This window comes from Arvicanthis niloticus, chromosome 21 (genome assembly GCF_011762505.2).
Source record: "Arvicanthis niloticus isolate mArvNil1 chromosome 21, mArvNil1.pat.X, whole genome shotgun sequence".
In the NCBI taxonomy this organism is placed as follows: Eukaryota; Metazoa; Chordata; class Mammalia; order Rodentia; family Muridae; genus Arvicanthis; species Arvicanthis niloticus.
This window is the reverse complement of record NC_047678.1, coordinates 36267420-36284053: the sequence shown is the minus strand read 5'-3', so window position 1 is coordinate 36284053 and position 16634 is coordinate 36267420. Positions and strand designations below refer to the sequence as shown.

At 43.4% G+C, this 16634-nt stretch overlaps 1 protein-coding gene and 1 long non-coding RNA gene across 3 annotated transcripts in view; one reads left to right on the top strand and one right to left on the bottom strand.

Annotated features, from left to right (window-relative positions):
- Gadl1 (glutamate decarboxylase like 1) overlaps positions 1 to 7163 on the bottom strand; it is a 172249-nt gene extending 165086 nt beyond the window's left edge. The window contains 1 exon segment of the mRNA XM_034484292.2: positions 7032 to 7163. Coding sequence (XP_034340183.2) covers positions 7032 to 7068 — 37 coding nt within the window. The 5' untranslated portion in view covers positions 7069 to 7163.
- LOC143435413 (uncharacterized) lies at positions 7147 to 16191 on the top strand. Of its 2 annotated transcripts, none has more exons than XR_013105698.1 (3): positions 7147 to 7332; positions 8412 to 8587; positions 11752 to 16191. It is a non-coding gene; the product is annotated as an uncharacterized LOC143435413 (long non-coding RNA). The 2 variants fall into 2 exon arrangements; XR_013105697.1 differs by having other exon boundaries at positions 7159 to 7332; positions 13221 to 16191.
- The last annotated feature ends 443 nt before the right edge of the window (positions 16192 to 16634 follow it).

Genomic DNA, 16634 nt, shown 5'->3' with positions numbered 1-16634 from the left:
TCAACTCCAGCTGCATTTGAATAAGTAGGTTATTCCTTTTCAACAGACTGGACTCTTATGGAACATACTCTTTTGCAATCTGCAGTAATTTAAAGAACTCAGCATTTGCATTTTCAACAGAGTCCCTAGTGCTAAATATTTAATGCATACCAACATTTTACTATTACTATGCAGCGGGAGGGGATAAAAAAAAGATAATTGCTTTAAATTTTAATGAAAAAGTTCAAAAACAAACTGTAAGAAATATTTGAGAACTTTTGAACAAGACCCACAAAAGCTGAAAATCTCAAAACTCTGCAAAATTACCCCCATAATACATCCCATTAGTCCTATTTAAAATAATCAGCCAATGAAAGCATGCATTTTAACTATCTTGTTCTAAAGCTTAATGAAATTAATGGAAAAAATGAGGAGCTGAGCATGAGCCATTTAATAAGATGCTTGATTGTCTAATAAGCCTGACGGAGAGGATGATTTTTGTGCCAGTTTCCAGAACTTCAGGAGTGTACCTGAGGTAGGAGGTAAGCCATGTGCAGAGGAATGCAATGCATATACACAGAAGGGAGAGCTAATGTTTTCTAACTGTGAATCCCAGGACCCAGGGCTCTGAAGAAACCAGACAGGACATCTCACATGAGGAGCAACAAAGGGTACAGGAGTTACAGTTCTATGACAGAAAGGGGACAGAGCCTGGAAAAGATAAGGAGTTAGGATAACAACATCTAAGAAGGGATTCTCAGAGGAGTGAAGAGGGAGGGGGACGGGAGAGAGGGAGAGGAAGAGAAAGAATGCCGCGTTCCTCAGACGCAGCTGTTCAGAGAGCCAGCTAAAAGGGGATGCATTCTGCTGCAGACTTCCTGACATGGAGCCACCTTTTTGCCATAATTCAGGAGGCAACCCTTGAGCTCCCCACAGCAATGCTACTTAGAGAAGAGGAGAGGGAGGGAAGCTGGAGAGATGATGGTTCAGTGGATAAGAATGCTCACTGTGCAAGCAGAAAGAGTAGGATTCAAGTCTTCAGCACCTATGTAAAAAGCTGGGCGTGGCTGTGCACTTGTAACCAAGTCCTGGGGATAGGGTGAAGTGGGGTGAGTAGAGTGGGTAGAGACGGGGTCACTGGGGCTGTGAGCCTACTTTGAGATTCAATGAGAAATCCTGCCTCAAGGGAAGAAAGGGGAAGAGAGTGAGGTTTTTGAAGAACAAGGTCAATGCCCAGAGCTCTTAGCAGGCAGTACAAGTCAGGCACTGGTTATCAAGAAAGGTAGTGTTGCTACGGCCCAGCTCAGCTTCCATGATAAGCATCTAATATCGATAATCAGAGCAATAGCAGTTAAAGAGAGAGTGAGCATGTGCAGAGCACCAGGCACGGCTATGTGTCTGTGAGTCTCTTAATATTTCCCAGACTTCTGAGGCCAGACTCTGCTATAAGCCCGGACCCTGAAGCACAGTCTGGATGCTTTGCCAAGGAGATGGAAGAGAACTGGCCCTCAGCGTGGTGGCTTTAAAACACTCAGGCTCAGGCCCCAAATGGAGAGGAAACAGTTACAGATCAAGCATTCCTGAACCGTCATTAAATGTCCACATCACCGAGGAGGGAATGTTTTAGGCAGTGGGAAGACAAAGGCCCCCTTAACTGTGACGCTGGCAGAGCTGGCCAGTCAAGATGACAACAGGCTGGAAAAAAAAATGTTCTTAGTTGCTAGCTTTGACTGGTTTTTCCGACTTAAGGGTTTTTTGTTTTTTTTGGTTTTTTTGTAATTACTTATCTGTTTTTAAAGCAGTTACTCTAGTTGTGTGTGTGTGTGTGTGTGTGTGTGTGTGTATGTTTGACACAGGGCCACATTTAGCCCAAGTTGGCCTTGAACTCCTCGTATAGCTCAAGATGACCTTGAATCCTGGATTCCCTTGCTTCTGTCTCCTAAGTGCTGGGATTATGGGCCAGAGCCACCACTCCAAGCTGCTGTGCTATTTTGTGTTTCTGGGAAGTCAGAAATGAAATGTTCAAAAATAATTAAGGAGTCAAGTTCAGCAAAGTCAGCTGAGAGGATCACCAGAGAGCCCAGTGGCTAGAACTGCGACTCACACCCTTCGAAGTGTGAAGTCATTTAAGGCACTGGGCTGCTTCCTTACAAAAGCAAAGCCAGCCCCTTAGGTTCTGAAAGACAAACGAGCTTGAAGGATACCCACCCACCAGATGATTGACTCTAGTTGATCCTTTGCGACTAATTTGCCTAAGTCCTTGAATGAGAACCATCACCACCACCCCCAAAATCAGAAAGTTTTCAAATAATATCTTCTACTCCAACAAAGTTTGGGTAAGCCACACAACCATATGTGAACTCAGGCTTTTAAAATCATGTCTATTGTTTCATCTGTAAAGACTTATACATTTTTCCCCCATTGTGAGTAACTCCAAGGAGAAAAAAAAAAGGGGGGGGCATACACATTCAAATTTTAAATGCGACAACAAATAGGGTGAAAACAAATAAGGTGGACTGTCTCAGGAACTATGCAGTATTACCTGAAGCCATCTACTGTTGCCTCTTGAGACAGGGTCCCACATAACTCAGGCTGGCCTTAAACTCACTATAGCTTAAGATAACCTTAACATTCTGGTCCTCCTCCCTCCAGCTAGAGTCACAGTTGTTTTATGTGGTGCTAGGAATCAGAACCAGAATCAGAGCTGTCAAGTATCCTGGGAAAGCATTGGTCCCCAGTTGTCATCACTATGTTACTCATTCATCTCACCAAGAGAGTGCACTCTGGATGCATGTGGCTAGGTGCTGGCAACACAGTGCATGTAAGTGGTCCCCATCCACGGGCTTCAGGAGAGTCACAGGTGAAGGAATCAGGGAGAGAGGCAATTACAACCACTTCAGAGAGAGCTATGTATGATGTGGGTCATCTGGCACTTGCTAGTTACTCAGAGCAGGGGGTAGACAGCTGGAAGCTAGCTATAGCAGGAACCCCCTTCTGCTGGTTACACAGCCCAAGTTGTTTCTGGAAAAACACTTTTCCCAATGGTCACCTGACTGGGTTCACTCTTCTGCTCTGCTCCAATGTATGAAGTACCTTCTCAGCCCTTCTGAAAACCTGGACAACAAAGCTCGCCAGCAGTTTCCAAGTGTGTACTGACTCGTGCCAACAGGCAACAACACAGTGCCCAGGAGCCCAGTGGGGCCAAGAAATTAGCAAAGTGGGTTGGTTCTCCTAGCTCTCAACAGTTAACTTTCTTAACTCCACTTGCAACCTCTGGACAGGAGATGTCTGCATGTGCAAAGCCCACTGCTGCTACATCTCCTCTGTTTTTCCTGATTGTCACAATAACCTTCAATAGCGAGTATTTTCCCCCTTTGCCAATTAAGAAACTAAGTCTTGGCTGGGGAGACGGCTCAGTTTGTAAAGTGCTTGCATTACGGATGGGAGTTTGATCTCCAGAACCTATATAAAGTAATGTCAAGTATGGGAAAGGGAAGATGGGAAATTCCCTGAGGCTTGTTGGACAGTCTAGCCAATCGGTGAGTTCCAAACTTGTAACTTGTAACCAAACTTGTGTCAAAAGAAGGGAGAGAGCAGCAAAGAGGAAAGGAACCCAAAGTTGACCTCTGACCTCTGCACACATGTTTCCAGACATGCACACACATACACAGAGAAACTGAGGCTCACAAGACTCCAGCCATATATCCAGGGACGTGGAATCTGGAAAGACCGTGGGCCAGAGAACTTTCCATGCCTTCTTTTCCCTCCATTCCTCCCAGGAGAAACAACTGTGGTCCTTAAGCCTCTGCCTGCTCCCAGAGCACTACCCTAAGGTTGGACTTATCTATCATGGTCAAGAGGAACAATATCCATGAGCCTGCCCTGAGTGTGGGACTCTTACAGAACATGCTCTGCCTCTCAGAACCAACTTGTCAACCATGCTCAGCAACCAGAAGGTTTTCCCAAAGGAGCAGCACCTACCGTCTACCCGGTCCCCACACATCTTCTATCTTTCCCATCCCCAAAGCTGCCCTTCCCATGAAATGAGAGTTATATACCAGGGTCCTCTCTGGTACAAGTCTTGCTGTCCTTGAGAGGCCGGCAAGGGACGCCACTCCAGGTGATCTGTTCACTTTACTGCCCTGCAGAGTCAGAAGTTAGCAGCTAGGATGTGCATGCTGAGTTAGAACCCTCGGGTGCATACATAACAGCTTCCTTCCTACCAACTTACTAATGGGCTTAGATAAGATGGTCCTGGCAGCTTGGTAGAGTAAGGACAGGATCATCTGCCACATGCTGGATTTTTCCCAGGTTGGGTTTCATTCAGAGAGGTCCAACCAAGAGCCCCTAGGACACATGTACACCAGGATAGTAGTTGAAATATTGGCAGTGCTTTTGTTAATCATTTTCAAACTGGCTTTAACAGTTCTCACAGCAACTTTGAGATAAATGTGGTCCAGCAAAGCCAAACGTCGAATACTTCTGAAACAGAGCTCAAAAGCACTGGCTGTTCTTTCAGAAATGGAAGGAAAGGTGATTCCCAGGTCCCACCTGAGGTCTTACAACCAACCATCTGAAATCCCAAAGCCAGGTAATTTGAAGATCCCTTCCAGCCACTGTGAGCACCAGACACACACACACATGCTACACAGACAGACATGTAAGCAAACATTAAAACACAAAATAAAATAAATTTTAAAGGGGAAGAAAAAAAGTAAGTTTCTCATATAGAGAGAGAAAGAGAGGGAAGAAGAAGGAGAAGGAGGAGGAGGAGGAGGAAGAAGAGGTAGAGGAGGAAGAGGAGGAGGAGGAAGAAGAGAAGGAGGAGGAGGAGGTGGAGAAGGAGGAGGAAGAGGAGGAAGAGAAGGAGGAGGAGGAGAAGGAGGAGAGTGCCTTGTTATCAAACATCAAAGTTTCAATTTCATTACAACATCTCTGTCTACCAGTCTTATCCCAACACAGGCAAGTGACATTTCAACAGAGCAGAAAAACATTTCCACCCATCCCACTAAAGTGGGGATCAGATTTCCATTGTAAACATATTTTCAACAATAATCAAATATAATACATGGGTGGTAGTGGTACTATCCAATAGGGAGAATTATAATTTGAGTAAAATGAATCTTTCATTGTTAATAAATGCAATGGAATTCAATATAAATAATACCCTAACATTTCCTAAACACAAGATGGCTAGATCTTAATATCTATCAAAATATGAAGAAGGAACAAGAATTCTTTATCTGTGTTAAAATTCCTTACGGCTTTTTGCCATAACGGACAGGTCTATTACATACAGTCAATAAGAGAGTTGAAAAACAAGAACATAATCATTCAGTTTATTTATCAAATGTCATTCTGCACTATTGTCTCATAAATACTTGAGGCTGTACAAAGTCTGACAGGAAGATCCTGTACCTGTGGAAGATGCCATAACAAGCTTACGGTGCAATTTGGGGTCATTAATCCTGTTATCATTTGATCACCTGCTCTGGGACATCAAGACAGACTGAGACTTAACCCTTCTGGTCTGTCAGGGATTTAGATTTTAAATTAAAGAGGCTAAGGATCTGGCTCAGTTGACAGAGTGCCTGCCTAGCACTGAGGACATGGGAGATAAAAGATGGAGGGTAAGAAGACCAAGGTCATTATTAGCTACGTAAGAATCTGCGGCCAGGCTGAGCTACACAAAAAGATGCTTATGAATATAGAGAGAGACCTCTCAGTCGGCAAAATGCTTGCTTTGTAAGAATGAGGCCCTGCGCTCACTCCCAAGAATGGATAAAAATTATATTATACACATATATAAAACATTATACATATAGCACCATATATGTGTATATATATGAGTGTACGTATACATGTATAATATACATACAACATTGTATATGTGTATATACACATATGTACATATACATATATAATATATATGATACCATATATGCATATATGCATATATATATATACATACATACATGCACACACACACACAGAGAGAGAGAGAGAGAGAGAGAGAGAGAGAGAGAGAGAGAGAGAGAGAGCATACATATGGAGATGTAGTTGTGTTGTTAGACACTCACCTTGAAACAGCAAGAAGCAGTGGATGAACTGAACAAGGTTCCTCCCTGAACGTGAGTCCTTGCCTGGCTAGCCACTGAACAAAATACCCAACTCTGAAAGGAGTTGATCCTTGGGGTCCCTTGGCATGGTTACCTGACTACCTGAAGAATGGAAGACCAAGGGGAGCTTTTCAAATCTAAGGAGGCCTCATTAAACCCTGCTCAGTGGCTTCCCAAAGGATCTCATACAGAGCGGAGTTATTCCTGGAGGAGGGCTCCTAAAAGGTCAACAACTAACCAGTTAGTGAGACTCTGAACAATAACGACCTTTCAAAGGGGAGATTAACACATGGGGGCCGCACAAAGTTAGGGGTCCAGCCTGAAGTCTTCGGCAGTGATTAAATAGAACACGCTTACATGGCTGTAGGTCGGTGGTGACTAGCTACTGCATGTCATCACATGTGCAAAATAGTCCCAGGTCCTTTCCTGAAAAAAAAAAACTACCTTAAAGATACAGACCCAAATGACAGCCTCGTTGAATAAAGAAACGGTTCATCATTAAACGACAAAAACTCCAGTTTTGTGGTCCCAAGCACATCAGGTTGCCTGTGGGCTAATGATCTGGCGGATGAAGGTAGCACACTGACGCTGGCTGTGCGATCCTTGTCCCAAAGCAGAGGCTGAACTGTCAGTCTTTCAGGGAAAGCGCTGGCACCCTGACTCTGAGCTCAGGCAGCAGAGCAAGTGCCAAGCAAAAGCCTTCATTAGCACCCTGCCCCCGAAAGTGCCCCGCAGAGTTCTCTGAACTTCACAAAAGTTAACTCTAGAATCAACGGAAAAGATCCAGAAAAACGCAAAGACCTGGGGAAATAAGAGCTTCTGACACACAACGCGTCTACTTAAGAAAGAGGAACTAGCCTGCCTGCTGTCCCTTGGGTTAAACCAACTAGCAGCTGCAGGACACACTGAAGGCCAGGGAGATGAGCTAGTTACCTTGGCTGACACCCTGGCGGTTGCAGGCGTGGCTCATCGCGGCTCCCGGCTTCTCTGCTGGGGCTGCAGCGGGGCTCCGTTCTGGATCGCACAGGTGCAGGCAGAGACACTAGGGACCAGGACAAGCCTGCCACTGCTCTTCCGTGCCACCCAGGCTGCAGTGCCCGCCTCCCGAGGCAGCCTGGGGCTCTCTAAGAAGACACAGTTTGAGCCAGGGCCAGTGTCCCTCCACCCTGTCTGGAAGGTGGGGAGTAGGTGCCAGGGGCGTGTCATTGGGACAGGCCATCAGCCCCAGGGGAAGGTAAGGGCAGCAAGGCAGTGGGCCAGGTCCTAGTGACCCTCCCACAGTCCACCTACTCTTTTTATTTTGTCTCCCCACCCCCATTCCCCTGTTTTTGTTTGTTTGTCTGTTTTTGAGTCAGTCTGACTCAGCCCTGGAACTCACTATGTAGCTCAGGCTGGCCGTTGTGAACTCTCAGCAATCCTCCTTCCACTGATGGGAGTATAGCAACAGCTCTTTCTTGCAGGGTCTGATCTGGACACACAAGTCCCAAGGTAAATTCGATACTGCTTGTTCCTGGTGCATTCTGGGAACCTATTTTAAGGCAGCTGCCGAGCCCATTCATTCGGGACTGCCCTGACATTTAAGAATTGTACAAATGAATCGGGTTTTTTCTCTCCCTGACTTCAACCTGTTGCTGTTACAATACCCCAAGTTTGAGGAAGGCAAAGTGGCCAGCAGTTTGTTCCAGGATGGTAACTATATTAGCCGTTTATCTCTTTGCTGGGACAACATATCGACCAAGGAAACACAGGGGAACAGAAGGGGTTTCTTTAGACTCAGGGTTCCAAGAGGGTACAAGTCTGTCCCGGAGGAGGAAGGAGGGCAGCAGGAGTGTAAGGCAGCTGGTCACACTGGTGCACAGTGAGGAAGAGAAAACAGAGGAATGCTGGTTTTCAGCTAGCTTTCGTATTTTGATTCAGTCTACAACCCCCCCACCCCCCCGCTGGTATCCCACATTCAGGGCAGGGCTTTCCCTAAGTTAAACCTCTCTGAGAGAACTCTCACCAACACACCCAGGAACCTGTCTCCTCAATATATACTGATGTAATTGGTATTAAATCTAGTCTAGCAGACTCGAAGATGAGCCCTCACGGAAGGAAACAAAGTGATGTATTAGAAAAATCTAATATTCATCTTTAGATGAAAGTTTGCTCTCCGATATAAGATATAAGCACCTCTGGAGGCTGCGTCTCTGCCATGTTCCTTCTGTGAATTTAATTTTAATCAGCAGTGCTTTTTTTTCCCCCTTTGTCATTCTTCAGCAAGCGTTTTATTTAAAGTTGAATTCTCCTTAGAGGGTTTTTTTTCTTCCTCAGACTGTGGACATGCTAGGAAGCACGGGCTAATGTCACTTCAAGGCATGTTGAGACAGCTACATATGAAGTTGTACTGGTAATGTAGTCCCGGATGGGCTAACACAAAAATCCCGCTTTGACTGGAAGCCTGGTGTCATTTCCTGTGGAGTGTTACATCCTACCCCCTCTAGCAAATAGTTAAGTATGACCTTGTACAACCCGATACAGGCTGATGGCTTCTAATATTCCAAGTCCAAGTAGTATTAGATAGTTAAAGTTGAGTTTGGGAAGATTCTCTGTGTTACTCAGTTGGTTACCCACCCCTTTATTGATATATTGAGTTTCACTATAGAAAAAGAACACAGACGAGGGATAGAAGCATAATTGAGAATTTCTGGAGTTAAACTCAATAACTCCACTGAGAAAAATACTGACAAGGCCTTGAGATGTAGCTCAGCTGCTGCGTAATCGCCTCACATGCAAAAAACCTTGGGCTTGATCCAAAAGCCAGTGCTACTTAAACTCAGGAGGGAGAGGTAGGCAGCTCAGAAGTTTGAGGTTGTCCTAAATTATATAGAGGGTTAGAGACCAGCCTGGACTCCATGAGGTACTGTTGGGATCTGATGGAAAAAAAAAAAAAAAAAAAAAAAAAAAACTCATGGATCATGGGATTTGAGAGATGATGTTGATATGTTGAAAGCCCTTGGCATTAACCATGGTTATTAGAGTCAGCAGGTAATGGAGACAATTATTTATTTATCTGATGATCAGACATTCATTTGTTAAAACAAAACAAAAACGACTTTAAAATATCATAGAATATTTATTATTCCTAATTGTGTGTGTTTGGGGGCAGTGAGCATGTGACTCGGGTGCCTGTGGAGGACAGGGATGTCAGATTCCTCTGGAGATGGACTTACACATGGTTGTAAAGCACTTGACTTAGGTACTATGAATCTAACTGGGGTTCTCTGGAAAGGAAGTGCATGCTTTAATCACTAAGCCATGTCTCTAGTCCCTAAAAACAAAACAAAAACCACTTTTATTGTGGTATGCATCAAGACCTAGAAAAAGGCCTCTCATCTCCATCCATTGTGTGTCTTTTGCTAGGATATGAGCAAATGTCCATTCACCCCCAAGGAGGTCATGGATGACAGAACAAAAAAAAAAAAAAAATGATTCCGCACGAGTCTAGCTCAGTGACCACTGACCTTACAGGAATGTGAATGTGGAGTTACTTGCAGGAGCCGAAGTGGTTCAAAATCAGTCACATTATTTAAAAATGTACAACTCACAAAAGCTGCATCCCAGTGACTTTCTGTAGACTTGCAGCTGGTACAGCTGTCATGGGAGGGTCTCCAATCCCCAGCAAATGCACAACCTCTACAACTTTGAGGAGGGGTCTTGTGAACTTGTAAGATTCGGGATATTCCTGAGCCTTTGTAAGTTGGCTTATTTTATGAGCTTTAACAGAATGTTTCAATTTAGAGCAAATAGAAACATAATACCACCATTGGTCCTTGATCTATAAGAGTGGATCTTCCAGAATAAGGGTCAGTGTGTACACAGTTAACTGACAAGATGCCATCTTAGATACTATGGTAGAAACATGCAGTTCAGTCAAGTCAAACTGACTGAGCTGGAAGCCGCCAGTCATCAGAATGACTTAAGGGTAAATTCTGAAACTAACCAAGATTTCTTTGTTAAATATCATTATCCATATCTAATGAATTCCATTGCTCAGCCAGGAGGCTTTCTGAAACACAAAGTGATCATTAGAGACAAAAGGAAAATACGCCAGCAAACCAGGCTGTGGCCATACACTGTTTTGGGCAATGTCAGATATTTCTGTTTCTAGTTTACTGGGTAAAGTAGGTCATGTGGCCAAACCTGACAAGAGCAGGATAAGAAGAAGATAATGATAATCTTTCATCAGAGAAGATTTATAATCACCTAGGAGGTACACCTCTGGGTGTTTTTGTGAAGTTTTCAGAGGATTAAATGAGGACAGATAACACACCCTGAATGTGCATGATTGCGAATAAGAATATAGTCCATCCCACAGGCCATCTGGGAGAGGAAAGAGTGGGGAAAGTCAGAGGGCAGAAATGATAAAAGCATATTAACTTTAGTTCTGCTTGCTGTGACAAAATATAGAGCACAAAGCAATGTAAAGAAGGAGGAGTTATTTGGCTCACAGTTTGAGGTGGTACCATCAATATCAGTGAGGAAGACACATAGTGAGAGTGTGGGGGAGGCTGGTCACGTTGTATCTGCAGTCAGGAAGCAGTCAGAAATGAACACTGGCACTCAGCTCACTCATCCTTATCACTCATCCCATGACTTCACCCCATGGGATGATATTGCCCAAACTCAGAGTTGTCAGAAGCCATCTAAGAAAGGCTAAAGGCATGTGAGTGAGTTTTCTGGAGATGGCCCACTGTTTTGCATAGTCTGTGATGGGAAAGCTCTAAGAATGCAGGGTCCTTAGACATTTCATCCCAGGATTGATTCTTGCTACTGATATGCCTTTCCTGTCACTATTAAATTGGCTAATGATTCCTGGGCATCAGCCCACCCTATTGGGCCAATTCCCTGCAAATCAACATGAAGATGAATTTTTATGAAGTAACACTGTTTAGATGAATTAATGGCTTTATAGAATTCCTGAATTGATTCAAATAATTTTAAGAAGAAAATGAAAGGAGATGGTTGTTTTGCCAGGGAAGTGTAGTAAGATTAGAATCAAGAATAGAATGTGCCCACTCCTCATGAATAGTAGGTAAAGGCTGAATGATAAGGAAGACCACGAGCTTTCACAATTACACCAAAAAGAGAAATAGGTTTGGGACAAATTTGTGATCAAGGAAAAACATTCACTCTAGGTCAGGACCAAGGATGAAGCTACAAGTATGTGCTATGATAAAGCAAGGTCGTGTGAAACTGTTGCTTTGAACTTATAATGAACTTATAGAATGAAACACTGATTTGAACTTAATATAAACATTCTTCTGTAACTTTCCTTTTGTGTAACATTTTATCTGAGGCAATTTTCTAAAGAACTTTTGTCTAAGAAGATATAAGAAGTCGAGAGAGAGGGGGAATAAAGTATGGCTTGGGGGATTCTGTCTCATCCACCAAATGTATATAATGTATATGTCTGTTTGCCTGTATGTATGTATATCATATATATAGGTATATATGTATGCATGTAAGGATGTATTAACATTTGTGGAGCTCATGAGACAGGTGGTTGGGCCTGACTAGTGTGTGTGTGTGTGTGTGTGTGTTCACATGACTGTAAGTCTTGTCTATATAAATGATTTTCTTTCTTTTTCTTTCTTTTCTTTCTGATTCACAGAGAGTCAATGAGTTGCAAGCCACTCACCTGGCAAATGAGAGGTCTTTGAACCAAAGAGGAAAGAAACTAGCATTTATTAATACAATATAGTAAGAGAAAAGTAATCAGAGTTTATTAGCACAAAAGAGTAAGAGAGAGTTATAAAGCCAAAAATCACCAGTCCTTGGCCTTCGTTAAACTCTCTGTCCCACCTCATACCATTCATTCCTAAAGGCCAGGGCAGGTCCCCAGCACAGAGTAGACCTTCTCTAACCAATTAAATCCTTCTGGAAACCCTTACAGACCCATCCAAAGCCATATCTCCTAGATGGTTGAAATCTAGTTGATAAATATTAACAATCATAAAAGGGTTTAGTGGAAGCCAAGCCCTGGTTTAGCCTGGGACTAAATGCTATCATTGGCACTTACTGGAACAATACCAAATTTAGTGAGGCCAACATAGACAGAGACTGTACCTCCTAAGGCTACAATGGCAAAGTTCCTTATCTTGATGTTCAGAATATAGTTTACAGAACAGTCTGGGCTCACAAATAACCCAGTAAAGATACCTGAAAAGATTGGAAACATAATTTTGAAACCAGGATGGGACCACCTTAATGCTATTGAGACCTTAGTCCTCCTGACTACTGCTTTGGGGAGCCTGTGCCTCAAAGATTCCAAGCAGTGCCTCTGCCTTCTACCCATTAGGAACCAGAAATTGCCTTGTTGACAACCACAGCCCTCTAGATGGGCAACCCAAAGCTGTCCCGGCATCCTCCACCATGTGTATTTCAATTTAACACTCCTAGTCATCTATAATTCTCATATCTTGCTATACATTTAGATCAAATCAAAAGAAAAGCTGCTGCTGGACCTGAGAACTTTCCTTCCCAATAAAAATTCACTCTCATCTTCTGCCTTTGTAGCTGTGGTGTTCACGTGACCAAACCACACAAGTTGAACATCACAGCCAGAATATAAACACTGCTTTGGGGGAAAAAATTAAAATGTATGCCATTTAAAAAAAATTACACTGAGATAGAAAATAAATCAGCCAACTCCAAGTCTAAAATTTCAGTACTTTCCCACACAGAGCCACAAACACACGAGAAGGTATCCAATTTGCACAGCAACTATTCTTTAGATAGCGTGACCACTCTATATGTGTTGCTGGTCACTCACGGCAACCCCCAACACCTTGTGAAAATGAGATGCCCTGTGTAACATCAGAGTAACATGAAATAAAACTCATTCTATAAAACCATTCACAGCTTTATAACAACCGTATCTTAAGGGACAGATGAATCTGGTACGTTGTTTTGAAGTTTATTGATGCTTTCCTTTTATGTAAAATGTGGCATGATACCCATATTTCTGAGTTGTGGTATGTTGCCTGAGGATGCTTGACAATGTGTAAAACTGAACTGTGTTACTTAGAGTCTTTAATTACAGATCATCTCACGGCTTGTCTCTTCCTCATATGCAAACAGTTATCTGTTTAAGTGTCATGTCCAAAAAGTGGGCATTTGAAAACTATAATCACGAAAAAGGAGGAGGAGAAGGAGGAGGAAGAGAGAGAGGAAGAAGAGAAGGAAGAGGAGGAGGAAGAGGAGGAAGAGGAGGAGGAAGAAGAGGAGGAAGAGGAGGAGGAGGAAGAGGAGGAAGAGGAGGAGGAACAGGAGGAGGAAGAGGAGGAGGAGAAGGAGGAACAGGAGGAGGAAGAGGAGAAGGAGGAGGAGGAAAAAAATAGCTTATTCCCTACATACAGTTCAATAGAGTGACACAGTGCATGATCCTGAAAGAAAAGTCCAGCCATCTGAAGCTACGACCCACACCCCTGTGCCATGATACCCCCATGTTACAGGATGACTTCAGAAGCCAGCTGGACTTGGTGTGCTTTACTCATGTACCCCATGACAGAAAGGTCTCCAACACTCCCTCCAATGCTAACAAAAAGAAAGAGGACGGCATCACTAAGTTCACCACCCTCCTGGAAAACAAAGCCATTCATTTGAGCTTCCCAGGACAGATAAAAGAGTCTAGCTAGGAAATGGTCTCACCTAGAGTCCATCCCTAAAGTTTTACACCAGAAAGACCAAGTCAGAGGTCAAGTAACAGCCAGCCACCAGGGTGGAACACAGTCTATAGACAGGTTTTTCTTCGGCTATCACTGTAGAGGAATTTTAATCCAACAACATGGCTACTTACTCTGATCACATCCAAAGACCTCCTAGGTCTGTGATCTGGCTGGAATACAGACATGCCCTTAGTACACACCTTTAATCCCCTGGCTGGAATCCTTTAGTTACATACCTTTAATCCAAAGCAATGATGTCTAATTGAGGGGCAGACAAAGGGATGAAAGATTTGACAGAATGAGTCAGAGATAGGATGCACCCAACTCTCAGTGGAAAAGCTATTTAAGAGCAGCACAAGGAGAAAGAATCAGTTCAGTCAGCTCAGTTAAGGGAAGTTGGGTTCAGTCAGTTAGTTGGGATTCAGTCCAGTGAGTGCAGTGCAGTGGAGTTGAGTTCATTCATGGGTTCATGCAGTTCAGAGCAGGTCAGCAGAGGCAGATGAAGCCAGAGAAAAAGAAGGAACCAGAAGACTATGGCAAATTACCAGAGTTAGTTTGAGGCCAAACAGAGCAATTCAGTGAAAAGCTCAGAGTAGCCAGACTGAATCAGTCAGCCCAGAGAGGAGTTTGAGTCAGAACAGCTGAGCTCAACCAGCCCAACAGAGTCCAGAAAGAACTATAAATGGTGAGTTTATACATCAGTAAGTCTGAGAGGCTGAGATATCCTAGGCCTAGGATAGCAGACAGAGGCTGTAAGATTATATAGAGACTAGAAACTTGCAGGCCTAGGCCTAGGGATAGTTAGGTAGAATTGCTCTGGGTTCAACACAAGTCATGTATTCATAAAGCTTGGGTAAGGTTCTTATCTCTTCCTCTAGTGAATAAAAGTTACATTTATATCTCATATTGATTTTAGAACAATAAATTCCCAAACTAGATTTTCTAAAATTCCCAAACTAGATTTTCTAAAATTCCCAGATGCCAGTTTCACTTGAACATTAGAAGCTTGGGCAAGCAGGAAGGGTCAGGGCAGTTGTCATCTTTGAGGGAAACTCCTAGTGAAGCCCTGCTGTGGTCCCAAACACATTGCAGACTCAGTAGCCATATAGGCCTGATGACCTGTGTTCAGTCCCTGGAACCAATGCCTGCAAGTCACCCCTGGCCCTCCGCATAACCACCACAAAACACATGAACCTCACACACATACACAAATATATAAGTGTAAAAAGTTAAGTGAATAAAAAAATTTAAAACTTTGAAGAGGACCTTTCAGGGGTATCCATACTGTCTTATAATTTATTGGGCTGCGTTCATTAGCATCCTGGGACCCTGCTGTCCCCAGACTACAAGTTGCAAGTGTCTGTTGCAGAGACACTGGAACGGGCCGCACTCAGTGTGTCAGTCCACCAGAGCAAGAAGCAATGCCTGTCTTCAGTGTTCCTGTTTCCCATTACATAATGAGCTTCTGCTACCATGTGACCGGAGGCAGAGTGTCTGGGCTGGGTCTGCAGAACACATCATCTGGATGGATGGGAACATGGTGGGAACAGAGGGTTTGGGGTCAAGTGGGGCAAGGAGCTTTCCAGATCTGAGGAGGGCATGCACACATATCAGAGGAGCATATGCTTGCCACGACTAAGTCATTTGAGTAGTGGGTCATGGAGATAGATGAGAGATCTGGCTATAAGGCAGATATATGGGATATATACATGTGTGTGTGTGTGTGTGTGTGTGTGAGAGAGAGAGAGAGAGAGAGAGAGAGAGAGAGAGAGAGAGAGAGAGACTTTGCAACTGTGGAGGTACCAAGGGTAGCTTGTCAATTCAGAATCAGCTGTAAACACTAAGGCAAGAGTCAGGTGAGGGTCTTAAGCATGTGAACTATGATGTTTTAGTTTTATCTTAGCTTCGGGACTCAGACTATCTCAAGCATATCTGTAGGAAGAAGGAAGAGCCTACTAAAAAGAAAGATCAACACATCGAGAAAGATAATATGCTTCGTCCTGTATCAGTGAATCTGTTGATGAAGCCCACAGTTCAATCTTAGTGGAGCGGTGAGAGGGATGCTAGTTTTAAAAGACAGCACAGAGGATCCCAGTACCTCTCCAGACTGACCACTCCGAGTGAGATCCATGTGTCTTCATACTCCATACTCCATACTCCATACTCCATACTCCATACTCCATACTCCATACTCCATACTCCATACTCCATACTCCATACTCCATACTCCATACTCCATACTCCATACTCCATACTCCTGGTGGACTCCAGAAGCCTCCCAAGAACCAGTCAAGCCAGCATCTTTGGGAAACATTTTGATCCGGCAGCCTGGGGCTACCATGTGACAGAGATATGAGGTAACACATAAAAACTAACTTCTGGGATGAATGTTCCAGGCCCATCTTTCATATCTACCACTAACAAGGTGGCTAGGGCAAAAAAAAAAAAAAAAATGCTTAGGAAACCCATGCACTCTCTTTATGCCTCAGTTTCTTTCTCTGAAAAAGGGGGAAGGGGAGAAGCAATGAAAGTGCTTTTCTCCATGGGATATTGGTGAGAGGTGACTTTGAGACACTGAACTGGGATATATATACACATACACATACATACACATACACAAACATCATAGACATAGACATTATATACATATACATCATATACGGCATATATATATATATATCATATACACATACATATACATCCCTGGTGTGTGTGTATATATATTGTTGCATATATGTTGTAGCTGGTACTTCTTATGTATTGTTAGCTTCAAAACTAACTGACATTACAAAAACTGAAAATGAGCTGTAGAATGGCTCAGCAGTTA